A 14,748-nucleotide genomic window follows, 5' to 3' on the forward strand; every position below is an offset into this window, starting at 1 on the left:
TTTTTTTTTGGCTTATCGAAATTAAAACTCCCTCGACTTTTTGACGGCTTCTGCGAAAATATCTGAAAAAGGCATAACGAGCTAGGTATATTTATGCTTCTTCGACGCTCTTACTCCCGGAATCATGCGCCTCACATGCCAGCGCCGCGGGAGAGATTCACTCTCTTCCAGGGTTAGTCCTTCCAGAACATCCACCAACGAATTCATCTTTTGGACATTCAGGTTCCCACTTGTTGTCAACCACTCAAAGAAATCCCCACGTACTCCTTCGATAGACACTGCCAATCGACTTGCAGGTTCGTCTAACCTCGCCTTATGGGCATAGGCACGTGGATGAGGGCTAGTCTCTGCTAAATGCATTTTGAGCAAAACCTTGTCACCACCATCGACATTCAAGCCCAGCTTTCGTGAAATTGTAAATCGAAAGCTTCCGGCGCTGACCTCACTTAATTCCCCATCATGGCTCTCTGTAACGATTGCTACTTTCCCTGATAGGTACTCTCGTAGCTCTTCATACTTCTTCTTCTCCCATGCTGCACGCGCGGTCTTCCGGGCTCCCTGGTTAAGATCCAGATAGTAACGACGGAGAAGAGGATCTGGGGAGTTGCGGAGGTCATTAAAGGCATCACGGGCGTCTTCGGCCCAATGGCGTACAGCTGGGTCCTTGTGGCACAGATACTCTTTGAAAGCGAGGCTTCCTCCTTTGGTTTCCGCGTTTGGAATGGCAGTGAAACTTTGCCACAGCGGTATGGAAACGTTCAGATGATTTCCTGCCCATAGCTTGTTCGAACCAGGTGGCAAAAACTCATTTAGATGGAAACCCCTAAGAGTTTGGAAGACCAGGCTCATCCACATCTCTTGGAGGTTCAGTAATAATTGGCCTTCCTCGGAGCTGAAGGCGTCGTGCACAGCAAGTTTGACGAATACCGATTCCATATCACTTTCCGAATGCCATATCGTGTAATGTAACGACCTTTGTCGCTGCCGGCGCCACGGGTTGTTGTGTGTGCCGATTCTTACACAGAAAACTCCAGCTTGCCCAACATATAGCCAAAAGCAGCTGGGTATACTCTGCTTCCATAGGATGTGAAGGTAGACCCCGGCTTCTTGGGAGCTTTCTGGGCTTCCACCAAGGGCAATCAAGCTTCAAAACATCGTTAATAACCCAAGGATATTGAACCTAGGAAGAGAACATACCTGGAAAGAGTGAAGTGCCCTCTCTCGCAGAGATCTTTCACACTAAGACTCAAGTTATTATCCAGTAAGGCCTCAACATCCAAATGTGCCGAGTTTAGAATCTTAGAGTATCTGTCGTTGTACTTTTGCTTGGTCTTTGAGATAAGATGGCGCAGGATTGATAGACGATCAACAACCCCAAGACTATTGTGCCGCACCGAAGGCGCTATGGGAATCGCCTCTGTAGTCTGGGGCTTGATTTGACCATCTTTCTATCGTATGAAATGTTAGTTTTGTAATCTCTGATTGAATCAACGTGGAAAATATTAACGTACAAGAGTATGAGTCTCCAATTCGGCGGATGAAAAATGACCTGTTGACTCAGGTAGAGCATGGGGTCGCGGCAGAGAAAATCGCAATTCCCGGGGTTCTATGTCTCTAGGACATCCATCAGCGTCATGCCATCCATGGCAATCGTGGCATTTTGTTTGGATGCAGCGGTCTTTAGTGTGACCGAACTCCCCGCAGGCCGAGCAGAAACAACACAGGCACTCATCATAATCTTGACTCGTACAGGACGAACATGGAATGTATTCATTCGTCATCTGGAAAAGATGCTGGGAAGGTGTAACCCAAGGTGCCAATTCACGGGATACCGAAACCGGGAAAGGGAGGCTCTCTAAGTGATGAGCAAAGAATGTCGAGTAACCGGCGATAATGGGATAGTTAAGATAAAAGGATGGGTATATACTGAGATGTATGGTGACGAGGCAACGTCACATGCTGAAGCTTTTGCTGTCGATATGCGAAACGAGAGTCATGCAGTTCAAGGTGCTGTGGGTAAAGCCAAGGTCAGTACTGACAGTGAAGACCAACGCCAGCGAGACGTAGATGGAGGATACCTCGTGGCGAGCAACTGCTTACTAGAATGCTCCCGAGCTCGTGATCATTTGAGACCCTCGAGAGGAAATCTGGAAATATTGGATGAAGATGTCTGTCCGGTGGTTAAAAAAAAAGAAAAAAGATCGGTCTACGACAAACGTAGCGAGAGGGCCATTCACCTCCCTTTCTTGTGATGTTCCCAGATATACGACCATGCCAACAGTGCTACAGTGCGTATTGTTGCCTCATTCTTCGGCATTCAGGCGGACACAACTACTCCTACAACGGTATCAGCAATCCACTCTGCGCAACTTTATCTATGTTGTTCGTACTTTTCATGCTTGGACTCCGGTTTTGGGCACCATTTCTTAATCATTATAGCAATGATCGAACCAATAATTGATACAAAATGGGGTTCATGCAGGTATATTTCGAAGCCACTGCGGATTCCACCGAGGCAAAGGACGGCAACAATCCCGGGATCTTCTGCGATGATAGCTGGCGATGGACGACAGATGGTTTATCGAGAATCCGATGCAGAACAGACAGGCGTTACTTTCACTGGCCCCCCTGCGTATGTTAATAAAGCCAGTTCAACTCAGTGATTCATACCTAAATCAATCTAACTTGTTTTCTCGCGAGCAGGATGGGAATGGTGGTCTCCTCTTTTCAGGAGATATATCGGAACGGATCCTGGATGCACTAATGCACAAACCCTCGCATTTACCAACAGGGGAAAAAACATTGTTGCAATCACAATGTGCCCAGGCAGTTGGAATTGGCCCAACAGAAAGAATACACTCAGCACCTAGCGTACTGGGGCAAAGACTATTTCCGCTGGCATAAGATTAAAAATGGCAACGTCCACACCCCGTGTACTTCTGCACGAATTATGCCACTTTGTCGACTTTGATGGTCAGTCTGTGCATTTTAACCGGTGTATCCCTCTCTCTTGCTCCACATTTGGCTTCAGTGTGGGATTGCCTTTTCTTCAAAGCTTATAATTTGATCACACAGGAGTTACAGAAGTGGCCTACGGGCCTGAGAATATTATTCCGCTTGCCACGCAAGTGTCACCGACCCCGTGCATAATTTCTCGATTCTAAAGACTGGTTCCGAGGAATCAGCGCCATACCTGCTTCTTCGAGCATAATCACAGCTCTGTCAAACCATACTTTTGTTTCCGACGATGAGAACCTGAAGAGAAGAACTTACTTTTTCTGTCCGGACTTTGAGGTCTCGAAGAATGAATGGGCGGACACTCATGAGTAAGGCTTGAAAAGAGCATGGCCACGGCCTGGGAACTCAGACAGAGAGGGCAGTATAAATGTACTCTGCGTTGCAGTAAGGAAAATCTTTATGACATTCAAAGGATACATCCAGACCGGAAATGTCATTCTGTTGGAAAAACAGCTCAATAAAGTATTCGATATGGTGGACTTCATAAACCAACACGAGGAGAATGTCGAGGACTATTTTATTAGCTCGGCCAGGAGGTTTTCATAATTAGCTCTAGCATTCTATCATTGCTACAGTAGCTCAATCACAAAACTCGAATGCAACCAAATTGCGCAAGATCTTCCCTTCCTCGAATGGTTTCTCACAAGAGACGTGGTCCAAAAAGAGGGTTAATATTTACATCGTTAAGACATAACTTCGCGAGTCTGGCTAAGTGAGACTGATTAGCTTAATATCACGATTAGAAGACCCACATAAAAGAATTCAATAGACGTGATGGATTTCAAGGGACCGATATAGACCGTGTGTTAGTTAGGACTCTTATAGAATTAGACAGATGCATAATATTTCCCCATTGTCCAAAGCTAAAAACAATAAACATGCCCAGATTATAAACAGGAAACCGATATAAAAAGCACCGGAAAAAAACGCCAAATAAAGCGAAGACCACCGAAGCCATATGCATGAATCCCCTCGATCCACATTAGCTTCAACCTGGACTCGGTATGCAATAATTCATATGCAGCAGAATAAGGTAGGTATGCTAACTACTTCTCTTGTTGACCCTAAACAGCAGAACCAGCAGCGCCAGCCCCATTTCCAGCATCATGACTGCTCGAACCACGTCGGTGGAAGGGCCCAAAGTGGAAGACCTTCTTCACCGCGTTTGTAATACTGTTCTTTCTCCTCCCTTGGGGAGCGTCATTGGCAGAGGCGTCTGCCTTCTTGGGTACAGTGGCGTCATCTGCGAGGACAATTGATGTCGCCGCTGGCTTGGGTGGCCACTGGCCATCTGATTTCCAGCCTTGAACCATAGCCTTGGTCAAATGGGCGAGGTTGACAGGCACTGTGGGTGTCATGCCTTGTACAACCACTTTGGTGTAGATTGATGGGTAGATTGCGGGGTTGATGGTTGCGCGGACAGGGTTATCGTCTGAAATGAAGGGAGGTGCAACTGGCAGGAGTGGCTCGTCGAGCTCTTCTTCTTCCTTTTCCTCTTCTGTTTGGTCTTCCACGGCAGGGAGTGTGGCCAGGAGACTAGGATCCGTGGAAACATGATCCGGGTCTGTGATATTTGTCCCCATAGAAGCACTGGGCTTGGCCTCCTCGTCTAAGGCGGTAAATTGCCCTTCCTCAAGATCCGCTTGCTGCCCAGACGTCTCCGCTGGGCCCTGAAGCTCCTCACTCTTCTCCTGGTCCTGAATAGAGAGCGACGTCTCTGTCTTCATCGCCAGATCGGATGCGCCAACAGCCTCGGTGCTTCGACCAGGCAAAGTTGTAGCTGGGGAGGTAGCCGACGAACCAGTATCTGATTGATCTGTTGTGTCCGCCTGCCCAGCCAAGGCACGCTTTTCCTCCTCGGCCCGGATCTGCCGCCGAGTCTTAGCTCCAGACCATGCATTGCGCCTAGCCATCCACACGCGCAGACCCGCGTTCCAAGCCATTTCCTCGTCCATTTGGCGACGACGTTTGCGACGGCGCTCGATTGCGACATCCCCTACAGCCGCGGACGGATCATCATCATCGTCCTCTGTATCCGAATTCTGCGCCTCGAGCTCCGAAGTTGGGCTGTCAAATTCCCGTACTCGCCATTCGACCACCTCGCGGTTATGGCAGAGGGTACCGTCGGCCGAGGATGCGGAGGGAACGTCAGGGTCAAATTCCCAGTCATTGCGGACGACATCTCGGACGAATAGTTTGGCCTCACGAACTGAGGCGTCGCGAGACCCTGTCGCCATCATTTCGCGATCTCAGTGATGTGTGGGGGTTGTGCGGGTGAAGTGGGGAGCTGTAAGGTTTTTTTTCTTCTCGATCGCCCGTGCACTCCCACCCCAGATTTACTTGGGGATGCAAAGAATGCAGAGAATAGACGGGAAAGAGACCGGGACTACCTTAGGAGATCCCCCCTAGAGTCAAGGGAGAGGAGGTGGCGGAATGATCAGACGCGATGTCATATGGCACGTGCCCCAATGCGGAGATGCTTCTGCCGCTTGTATATCGTGCGGGCTGCTCTTTCATTTTATATACTCTCTGAGTGCCTCTATATACCTTCGATCCGGTTAAACACCTATTAATAGACATTTTGGTCTTCTTCTAGACACCACACCATCTTCCCGAGCTAAATATGGCAATACGAAGCGATTGACCAGCAACAACCCGAGAACTACGAAGTATAGACTTCGCTTATATTGAGCTCGGTGGACGGACGCAACGCCAAGTCGGCGTGACACAGACCATGTCAAATATCTCCTAGCCCTATAGGAAGCTTTGCATTTGCTTTGCTTTTTGCTAAATTACAGTTCTACATCGTAGCGGAATATCCCTCACCACCAAGGGATATTAAGAATTTTATAAAAATTAACTTATGAGCAATCTAGGACCAACATCCCCCTAATAGTTAACTATCATTTTCCATTTCAGGTAGATAATTACCGAGCTCAACCCATACGCCCTGCTGCTTGATGTGCTGTTCACTTCCCGACACGCGTGCATCTCTGCATCTATGCCTTACCCCCACTCGCCTCCTTCAACACAACTTTCCACTCAAGCTCGTTCAGACTATCTGCATGAATGGAGACGTTGACGTCAAGAGCTTTTCTCAGTTGCTCCTTGCTACAAGCGTAAAGCATGCAAAGCTATCATTGTTTTTGTTAGCTGATATATATCCGCGAGAGAGGGTAGCTCCTGGAAGTATACCTTGATCGGTGCATGACTGGGGCCCCAGTGAATGAAGATAGTCTTAGTGCTACAGGCACAATAAATATATCAGCGACGGTCCCAGCCTTCAGCTTATTATAAACTGTTCATACCGTTTGCCTTCACTCCCAAGATCATATTCCACGTCGTAGACGGCATACCGCGGAGCCGGCTTTCCATCTTTGTCAACCGCAGAAGAAAGTTTCTGGAGGAAGACTTCGTAGTCTGTCTCCGGGGATGATTCCTCCAGGACAATGGTCGTGGTGTCGTCGGAGACTTTGTAGATGATGAACTTTTGTTTCGGGGTTCCTCTGCCTGAGCGGAGTTGGTTGTATGCGGCGATGCATTCGTCTGTGATGGTTACTCTGGAGATGTGTTTGTCAGTCGCCGTATGAGTAGTAGATAAGATTTATTGGGGATTCTAAGTACCCCGATGGATTCTATGGAGTGAGGTGAGATGTTAGTTCTCTCAATTATATACTCATTCTTGGGAAGGTGAGTACGTACCGACATCTTGACAGTGATCGAATTTTGCTGAAGAGGAGAAAGGAAATCGTTGATTAGACAGAGAGAAAGGATTTCTGGCGATGTCAAGGATAAAGCGAGAAAGAGGTATCGGTCTACTTCTTTATATATCTACCCCCCAAGCATCAATTCAAGGTGTCTTTTTATCTGCTGCCTAATTAGGCTAATCCATAAGAAAACAAACATGAGCAAAAAAGGCCGCAACGCATACGTAGATGTAGGAATCGAGTTAACAGTGCAAGACCCCAAATGTCTCTGCCTGGGGCTCGACCTTACACTCAGTACCCTTCACTAGGCAAACTCCATTCCAAAGGGGAAAAAAAACCGATTGATCATCAAATGATTGCGTAAATGCCAAATGCCCCACCTATGGCAGTATATACGTTTGACTATTGGTACAGGTCTATCATATCGCTAATAGTACACAAGGAAAAGCCCCCGGGTTCCAAACAAAACAATCCAAAACAAGCCGACGAAGAAGAAAATCCAACGGAATTAAAAGATCAATCGCGAACACGCGCGGACTCAACTGCAGCCTCACCACTGGGAGCCGGGATAAATCCCCACCCAGCGCTCTTCTGACGCCGGCCCTTGCGGTCACCGTACTGCTCGTCGAATTTGCGAATGGCAGATAGAGATGACATATCCTCACTGATAGAAGCGCTGATCTCCTCCATGCCGCGTTCAAAATGAGTCCGCGTTAAAATGCGGCGCTCGGGGTAGGTGTATGGTTCGGTGCCTGTGTGCTTGGCTGCGGCGTCGTTCTCCTCGCGGACACATGCCAGCGCGGCTGCCACTGACAGGTTCTTCAGATCAGAGCCTGAGTACAGGGGTGTACGACGGGCTAGCTCGGCTAGATCGACGGAATCGTCGAGTTGTTCTTCTTTCAGATGGATCTTCAGGACTGCGAGGCGGTCGTCCTCGGTTGGCAGATCGACTAGGAGTCGACGGGGTAGTCGGCGGAGAACGGCATCGTCGAGATCGAAGGGTCGGTTGGTGGCGACCATGATGAATGCTGAAAGGTCATTCATTCCATCCCACTCGCGCAAGAACTGGTTGATCAGTTCGCGGTGGGAAGTGCGGCTGCTGGCCCCGGTGCGCGAGCAGAAGATGGCGTCGGCTTCGTCGATGAAGACGACGCAGGGACTGAGCTTCTTGGCGAGTGTGAAGATCGCTTTCACGTTCTTCTCGCCTTCGCCGACGTACATGTCGTACACCTCAGATCCGCTCACCTCGAGTACAGTAGCGCCACTCTCGCGGGCCACGGCCTTGGCGAGGAGTGTTTTACCAGTACCCGGAGGTCCGTACAAGAGAAGACCGGGGATCTTGTCGGTGGAAAGAACACCATAGGTGAATGCCTCAGGGCGGATAAGTGACAGAGAAGTTAGGGTCTTCAGGGCGTCAATGGTTTCGGGTGGCACATGCACATCGTTGAATGTTGTGCGGATGCTGTTTGCGTCGACCACACCGTTGAGCAGCTTTTTCTCATGTGTGTTGCATGTTTTGCGCAAAGTAGCCAGAAGCTGCTCGCGAGTTTGGCCTGCTTCCGAGTCTTTTTGCTTGGGAGATTTCTCCTTCAACCACTCATTGGTCACCCGGTCACTTTTATCCATGAGCTCAATACCGCGGCGAATGTGTTCAAACCCAAAGGGTTCATTGGACTCTGCACAACCGAGTGCAAGTGTAGCAATCCAATGCACTTGGTTGTAAGACCAGTATCGATCCTCGATTCCGGATTCTTTGATTGTGGTTGGCTCTAGGGGCCAGGCACGGTTGCTCAGAATATTGTCCTTGACCGGCAAAGCCTGTTCATTCAATCGGAATCGAAGCATGCTTTGCAGGTGGCGGATGTTAATGTCCATAGTGCGCTTCTTACGGTCTTCAGCAAAGACAGTTTCTGCAGCCTTGGAGTTCATAGCCGGAGTGACGAACAAAGTCTTCGAAAACTGATCATCAAGAACATTCTGTAGGAGCCCAGCACCGTCTGACGAGGGCGAAGAGGGGATTTCCTGAGAGGTAGTTCCGATCAACAGAATCTTGGACCCGGCCCCTCTCCGGTCTTGGATCACTTTGTGCAAAAGTGAAATGAACCTGGAGCCTTCCCGAGTGTTCTGAATGTCACGATAGTCCTGGATATGCACAATTATGTCCCGAGATGGTCGAACCTTGCTGGCGTCCGTTTCAGGGCTTTCAGCTGAGGCATTGGGAGTGGTAGTCGACTGCACTGGATAGCCCGACGAGCCGACAATCTCGTTGACGAGTTGAGTCCAGCGGGTTTCAGCACGCTGGCCACCCCGAGAAGCTCCAGCACTGGGATCCGGGTCCGGTTGGCCATTGATAGACCCCAAAAGCGTTTTCAGCCCAAGCCAGTTGGGAAGTGGAATGTCTCCCGAATCCTTGCTGCTCTCGATTGTGATAAACCGAGGTGCGCCAATTGCTCCGTGCATTCCACGAGGGCCACCAGGAATCTCAGCCACGTCGTCTTCACCATCTTCGTGATCCTCCAGTTCTGACCAGTGGGTTGCAACAGAGGACCGGTAGACCTCGTAACCAAGAGATCGGATGGGCGAAGTTACCCCCGAATCTGCTAGGTCTTGCTCGCTGAATAATTGGGCAATATCCTGGGCATTGAGGGTGACCAGGTCAGTGCCTAGCTCGTGCGAAAGTCTTTTCACCACCGCATCCAAGAACAAGATTCCATCATTCCCGGGGTAGTGCAGTGCCAGATGCGACTTCTTCACAGAAGGTTCCTTTGCGTACTTCGCGGGTGGTAGCCGCAAGCCTGCTTTGACCGAGGCCCGAAGTTCATCCCATGATTCCTGAGCCACGGCATAGCGGTTCTCTGGAGCTGGTTCACTGGGCTCAGACGAATCGGGCTCCCCACCAGAAGCCAGACTCTCATTTGTAACATCATCCGGCTCCGGTGGCCCTGACTTGGCTATCCTAACCTGCTGTAGTGATTGTGTAGGAGCATGGGGTTCGGGGTTGTGAGAGACAGTATTGCGCTCAAAGAACCATGTAGGTACAGCTGCTGCTGGTATAGATGACTGATGGGTGGATTTCCGGTTTCTCATAGCTCTGCGCACAGCAGATCCATACTTCTTCGAGGCCGAATTGACCGAGTCGGGGGACGGAGATGGGACGGACGGGCCATTGGGCGACGTTTGGTCGGTTTTGATGGCGTGGTCTTCTGTAACCTCCCCTGGCGCTGTAGATTCTGCGTTATGAGGATCTTGGGGCGGTGACGCAAGCCATCTTCTGGAGAGATGGAAACGACGCGAGGGTGCGGAAAACGGTGCGGGATAGCGGCGATGAGCGATAAATCGACAGGGGCGTGCAATGGACAGCCGGACCTGTTGCATTGACGAATACATCCGGGACAATGTCACCGGATTTGAGTGTATGATATCGCCGGAAATCGAGATATTGCTGCAGTCGCGAGTGGCGCATGAGATGGACCCTGCGAGGGAGAAATACACGGTCACGTGATCGAGATTTTCTACAACCAAGCTCGGAACAGAAGCTACGCAGATGTCATATGCTTGGAAACATGAGACTTCATGATTGCCTAGAGATTCACGAGTCAAGAAGCAGGACATAGCCACGCCATAATGTACGACTAGGTACCCACTACGTATCACAGTACGATATAATGTAATGATCTTCAGCCAGGGTGCTAATAAAGTTCAATCCAACTGCTTACAGCCACAACAAGTATATCAGGAAAGTTATATTCATTCAAATATGTAGCATAAGTATGCAGTAAAAAAATCCCAGAGGCAAATTGATCATCAGAAGGAAGGCAACGGAAATCTCTACACGGTTTTGCGCATTAAGAACAGGTCTGTGAGTTTACATCCGAAAATTTTTCATCACCTGATCAATTTGCCTTGGTCTCGTGTTCATGTTTGCGTATAAGGATACTATATCTGAAGAGCAATATTAGCGAGAGCTCTTTACAAGACATGATATTGAATATGCATGGCAAAATGTTCTCAGACAAGATATACTGGCAAGTAGCAGACCAACCGGGAAAGGAAAGTCCGAATTGTCTCCGCATTGTCGATTTGGAGGGTAAAGAAGTAAAGGGTTTTGTCATCCTTGAACAGGGGGGAATGAAACAATTGGGTACTCACAGAAAGGCAAAGGTGCTGGCACCTGATCTGTTGGTTAGTATGAGCAATCATGCCACTGAGATGCAATCCACATCATGAGAGCACTCGAGAGCAACACGATATAGCTCAATAAAGGTTATGAACAGCCATTGCAGACTTCATAGATGTTCAAAGAGACAACAGAAGTATCTGCAATCACACAGGAAAGAGAAAGTGAAGGAAGACAAAGAAGAAGAAGAGAAGGGAAGAAAAAAGTTGAAGAAAAAGACTAGAGACTTCCCACGTGACCTCCCCATTGGGCATAGCGCGGCGTGATTGGAATCAGAAGAGATGAGGGAAAAAGCCTCGCGTTTCTTGTGAAAGACCGGAGATGATGGATTTAGTCTTCAATTCCTTCATCATGCTATTGTAGCTATTCTCATTTCTTCTTTTCCCTTGCGATATTGGTCGCGTTGTCGTCTCGGTTAGATCCTCCCTCCACCTACGGACCCGGATCCTCCGTCCCCAGTTCTCTCTCTCCCACCGGGCGATCATCCTTAATTTTGACTTATGGGCGCCAGCTCCCCTACTAACCCTGTCAACATCAGTTTACATCTTCCTCTCGGTGAGTTTGTGTCTCTATATCGCAGCCCAGCCCCTCCCCCTAACTACCCTGCCCCCCCGGCCTTTCCCCCGGCCTCCCTCTTATCACTCCCCACTGACACCCTTTTCTTCAGAAAAGTTCCCGGTTAGCGGGTGAGTGACTTGCAGGAGGCCTGATCGATGCTTTAGCATATCTGTTGAATACTGGAGTCACTTGCTACGTCTTGGCCCGCCCGACGCTAAAAGCGGCCTTCGCATCCTGGACGCGCTCCTTTCCTTGCCACGAATCGTCGTCCTTTCACTGTCGCGATCTGTTTGGAAGTCTCCCCTTAGTGGTGACTTCGTCGTTCAGCAATGATGATGACGCAGCCGTTCCCTGCCCACCAAGGCATGCCGCAGCATGGATTCCCCCCCGGTCACCCAATGGCCGGACAACATCCAAATGGACACCCGGGACCCGGAATGGTACAGCAAATGCACCCTGGTGTATCGGCGCCGGGAGGACCTCAAGTGAGCCAAGCTGGTCCGATGATGGGTGGGATGCCCCCGGGCGCTGGGACGGCTGGTCCTGGCGGTCCCGTACCGAACGCCCACGCTCTCTCCCACCTGAATCCCGCGCAGGCGCATATGCTTCAGGGCCAACCATTCCCTCAAAATTGTCAGTATCTTGCCTAATCATTGTTATTGGATACTGTTTGTGAGATATTGTGTGGATGGGTTACGTGATCGGCACCCTCCGCGGCGGATTATCACCCCCGCTACATCCACATTACTTCCAAGACACCTTGCTGGGTCGCATGCTAACACTGTTGGCCATCCTATAGTCGCGAACAATCCGCAATTATTACAGCAACACCAACAGCAGCAGTTCATGCGTCAGCGGATGATGCTTCAACAACAGCAGCAACAACATCAGGCACAGCAGCAGCAACACGGACTTCCTGTGTCATTACCCAATGGTACCCAAGGAATTAGTGCCGCTCAAATGGCTGCGATGCAAGCAAACCCCGGAATGCGCCCCGTTAACATGGGAATGCACATGCAGCAGCAAATGCCCCATGGCCAGCCGCAAAACCTCCAGCAGCAGCAATTCTTTGCCATTCAGCAGGCGCAACAACAGGCGCATCAGGCTCAGCAGGCGCAACAGGCAAATAACGGACAGCCGGGCCAGCATACACCGCAGCGGGCATCTGCGCAACCGCCGAACATGCACGAAGCGCAAAGCGCCACTCCCCAGTCGCAGCATGGCCCACCACCAGGGAGCGGTACACCGCAACCCTCCCAACCTGCTCAGACTCCCTCGAGCCAACCACAACCGTCGCAGGGACTGCCCCAAGGCCAGGCCACTCCGAACCCTCCGCCACAGCAACTGCCTCAGGCCCAGCAGCCAAATCAACAAGGACAACCCGGTCCGCAGCCGACTCCTCAGGGGGCACAGCCCCAGCCAGGCCAACCCGGTCAGCCACAAGGCCCTCAACACCCACAGATGATGTCACAGGACGCTCAATTGAAAGCGCAACAACAGCACCAGAATGCTCTCATGATGCAGCAAAGGATGAAACAGGCGGGGCAGTCAATTTTGACCCTCTACAGCTATGCGGAGGTTTTGAGTAATTTCCAATCTCGGGGCGAGGCACATGATCTTTCATACTGGCAGACCTTTGTCGAGCGCTTCTATTCTCCTGGAGGTGTGTTGCGACAGGGTGTCTGGAACAACACCGCTGGGTCCAAACAATTCGAAATTGCGACACCTGCCCTTGCGCGTTACTACCTGACCCAGTTCACCAGTGGAATCACTCAAATCCAGATGTGTGTGGAAGCTGCCCGTGAGCGGGAGTCTGGCAATGGAGGTCATATTGTGGAGAGCGGCAAAACCTCATTCATTTATTGGTTCAAGAATGAGTGCCAGGTACGTCCTTCATGTCCATCCTTTCGTCGGAATTTTCAATTGGCTAACTTTTCTTTCTAGCTCTTCGCCAATGGCACACTTCGTGCGTATTTTGATGTCAACAACAGGCTTGAGATGCTTGATATCAACGTTCTCAATCATAACGAGTTCATCCCTCGGTCTCTGCTGCTGGCCATGGAGGCCGACTCGCAGAAGCAAAGCCCCAAGGTCCCTAAAAATGCAAAGCGCGCTCAGCAGAAGCCCACGCCATCATTATCGCTCCCGGACTCCATGGTGACCGCCAATGGTGTTCCTACCCCGGTGATGGGCTTCTTGGAGGTGGCTGAGACCATCTCTCAAATGCAGATGCTGTTCCAATTCTCGCAGTCAAACCCGCAGCTAACACCTCCTGATGCATTGCGGAATCTCGTCAACACTCTCCAAACGCAAAACCCCAACCCAGGCTTTGCGCCTGGTCCCATGAACCCGGGCATGCAACCTATGCAAAATGTTCGAGGGCCTAACATGAACGCCCCGTCGCAATTCGCCTCACCGGCTATGGCACATCTCGGCCTGCCTGGGCAACAAGGCTCACCTCATCTGACTGGCTCAGCGCATCCAAGCCCTGCCCAAAGCAACCTCGTTGGTCCTCCAGGAATGCAACCACCAATGCAGCCATCTCCGGCTGGTGTGAATAACAGTCCAAATGTAGGTGGCAACAAACGTCGCCGAGCAAGCACGGTCAAAATGGAGTCCGAGGATGGTGGTGGAGTCGAGGCTAACGGCGCACCCCAACAGGGCTCAGCGAAAGTTAAGGCTAGCCCCCGGGTGCCGAAACGACAAAAGGGCGCCGCCGCCTGATTATGTTGAAATCCTTTTGCTTTTACTCGGTTTCTTTTTCATCCCCATTTCAGGCGATGTCGAACTGGCGTACGACTGGATACCTGGGCAAAACATATCGCCCTTCCTTGTTTGTTTATTCCTCTTTCGGATCTTAATCGCCTTGATAGATCCATCTGCGTTTTCGGCACATGACGACTCAGTTTCACAGTCCAACGGGATATAATTGCATGTGGCCTCCCCATCATCCTCGCTAGGAGATGGCGCCGGGCCTTGTCGATCCCACTTGACTCCGACCTAATGTACTCTATCTTCCTTTCAGCGTTTCCTTGGTTGGCTCGGGATAACCGCCTGACATTGCATGTTTTCACTTTTCGCGTTCGGGTTTTTCTTTGATCCTTTTGCCATAATTGGGATTTGACGACTTCTGGTTTGGTCTCGTTTAGGCTTTAGCTATTCTTCGCTATTTCCTTGCTTGTCTGTTTCTTGAACAGACAGAATTATTGATATCCGTTTTTGGTGACTGAACCGGCGTCCGGTTTTGAAGTCTCATTTTTGGGACGTCGTCTGCGTGCATTGGGGTGT

General features: G+C 50.3%; 5 protein-coding genes across 5 annotated transcripts; 1 reads left to right on the forward strand and 4 right to left on the reverse strand.

The window, feature by feature from the left end:
* Nucleotides 1–114: 114 nt before the first annotated feature.
* Nucleotides 115–1,732, reverse strand: PENARI_c013G07255 (uncharacterized protein; the record flags this gene model as incomplete). Its single annotated transcript, XM_022633266.1, has 3 exons — nt 115–1,144; nt 1,198–1,448; nt 1,622–1,732. Coding segments are annotated over 3 exons (1,392 nt in total), but the record flags the coding sequence as incomplete, so codon positions are not given.
* Nucleotides 1,733–4,082: 2,350 nt separating this feature from the next.
* On the reverse strand, nt 4,083–5,255 carry PENARI_c013G09666 (DUF4050 domain-containing protein; the record flags this gene model as incomplete). The annotated part of the gene is made up of 1 exon (XM_022633315.1): nt 4,083–5,255. One exon carries the CDS (start codon nt 5,253–5,255, stop codon nt 4,083–4,085), a length of 1,173 nt encoding a protein of 390 aa, XP_022486859.1.
* A 762-nt stretch (nt 5,256–6,017) lies between these two features.
* PENARI_c013G04026 (actin-binding ADF family protein) lies at nt 6,018–6,726 on the reverse strand (the record flags this gene model as incomplete). The annotated part of the gene is made up of 5 exons (XM_022633183.1): nt 6,018–6,152; nt 6,214–6,262; nt 6,327–6,578; nt 6,643–6,653; nt 6,721–6,726. 5 exons carry the CDS (start codon nt 6,724–6,726, stop codon nt 6,018–6,020), a joined length of 453 nt encoding a protein of 150 aa, XP_022486809.1.
* A 515-nt stretch (nt 6,727–7,241) lies between these two features.
* On the reverse strand, nt 7,242–10,112 carry PENARI_c013G09421 (ATP-binding protein; the record flags this gene model as incomplete). The annotated part of the gene is made up of 1 exon (XM_022633311.1): nt 7,242–10,112. The coding sequence occupies one exon, from the start codon at nt 10,110–10,112 to the stop codon at nt 7,242–7,244; it is 2,871 nt and encodes a 956-aa protein (XP_022486902.1).
* Nucleotides 10,113–11,789: 1,677 nt separating this feature from the next.
* Nucleotides 11,790–14,184, forward strand: PENARI_c013G01776 (LIM domain-binding protein; the record flags this gene model as incomplete). Its single annotated transcript, XM_022633133.1, has 3 exons — nt 11,790–12,093; nt 12,260–13,344; nt 13,405–14,184. The coding sequence occupies 3 exons, from the start codon at nt 11,790–11,792 to the stop codon at nt 14,182–14,184; spliced, it is 2,169 nt and encodes a 722-aa protein (XP_022486966.1).
* Nucleotides 14,185–14,748: the final 564 nt, after the last annotated feature.

Source organism: Penicillium arizonense (assembly GCF_001773325.1).
Source record: "Penicillium arizonense strain CBS 141311 chromosome Unknown PENARI_contig013, whole genome shotgun sequence".
NCBI lineage: Eukaryota > Fungi > Ascomycota > Eurotiomycetes > Eurotiales > Aspergillaceae > Penicillium > Penicillium arizonense.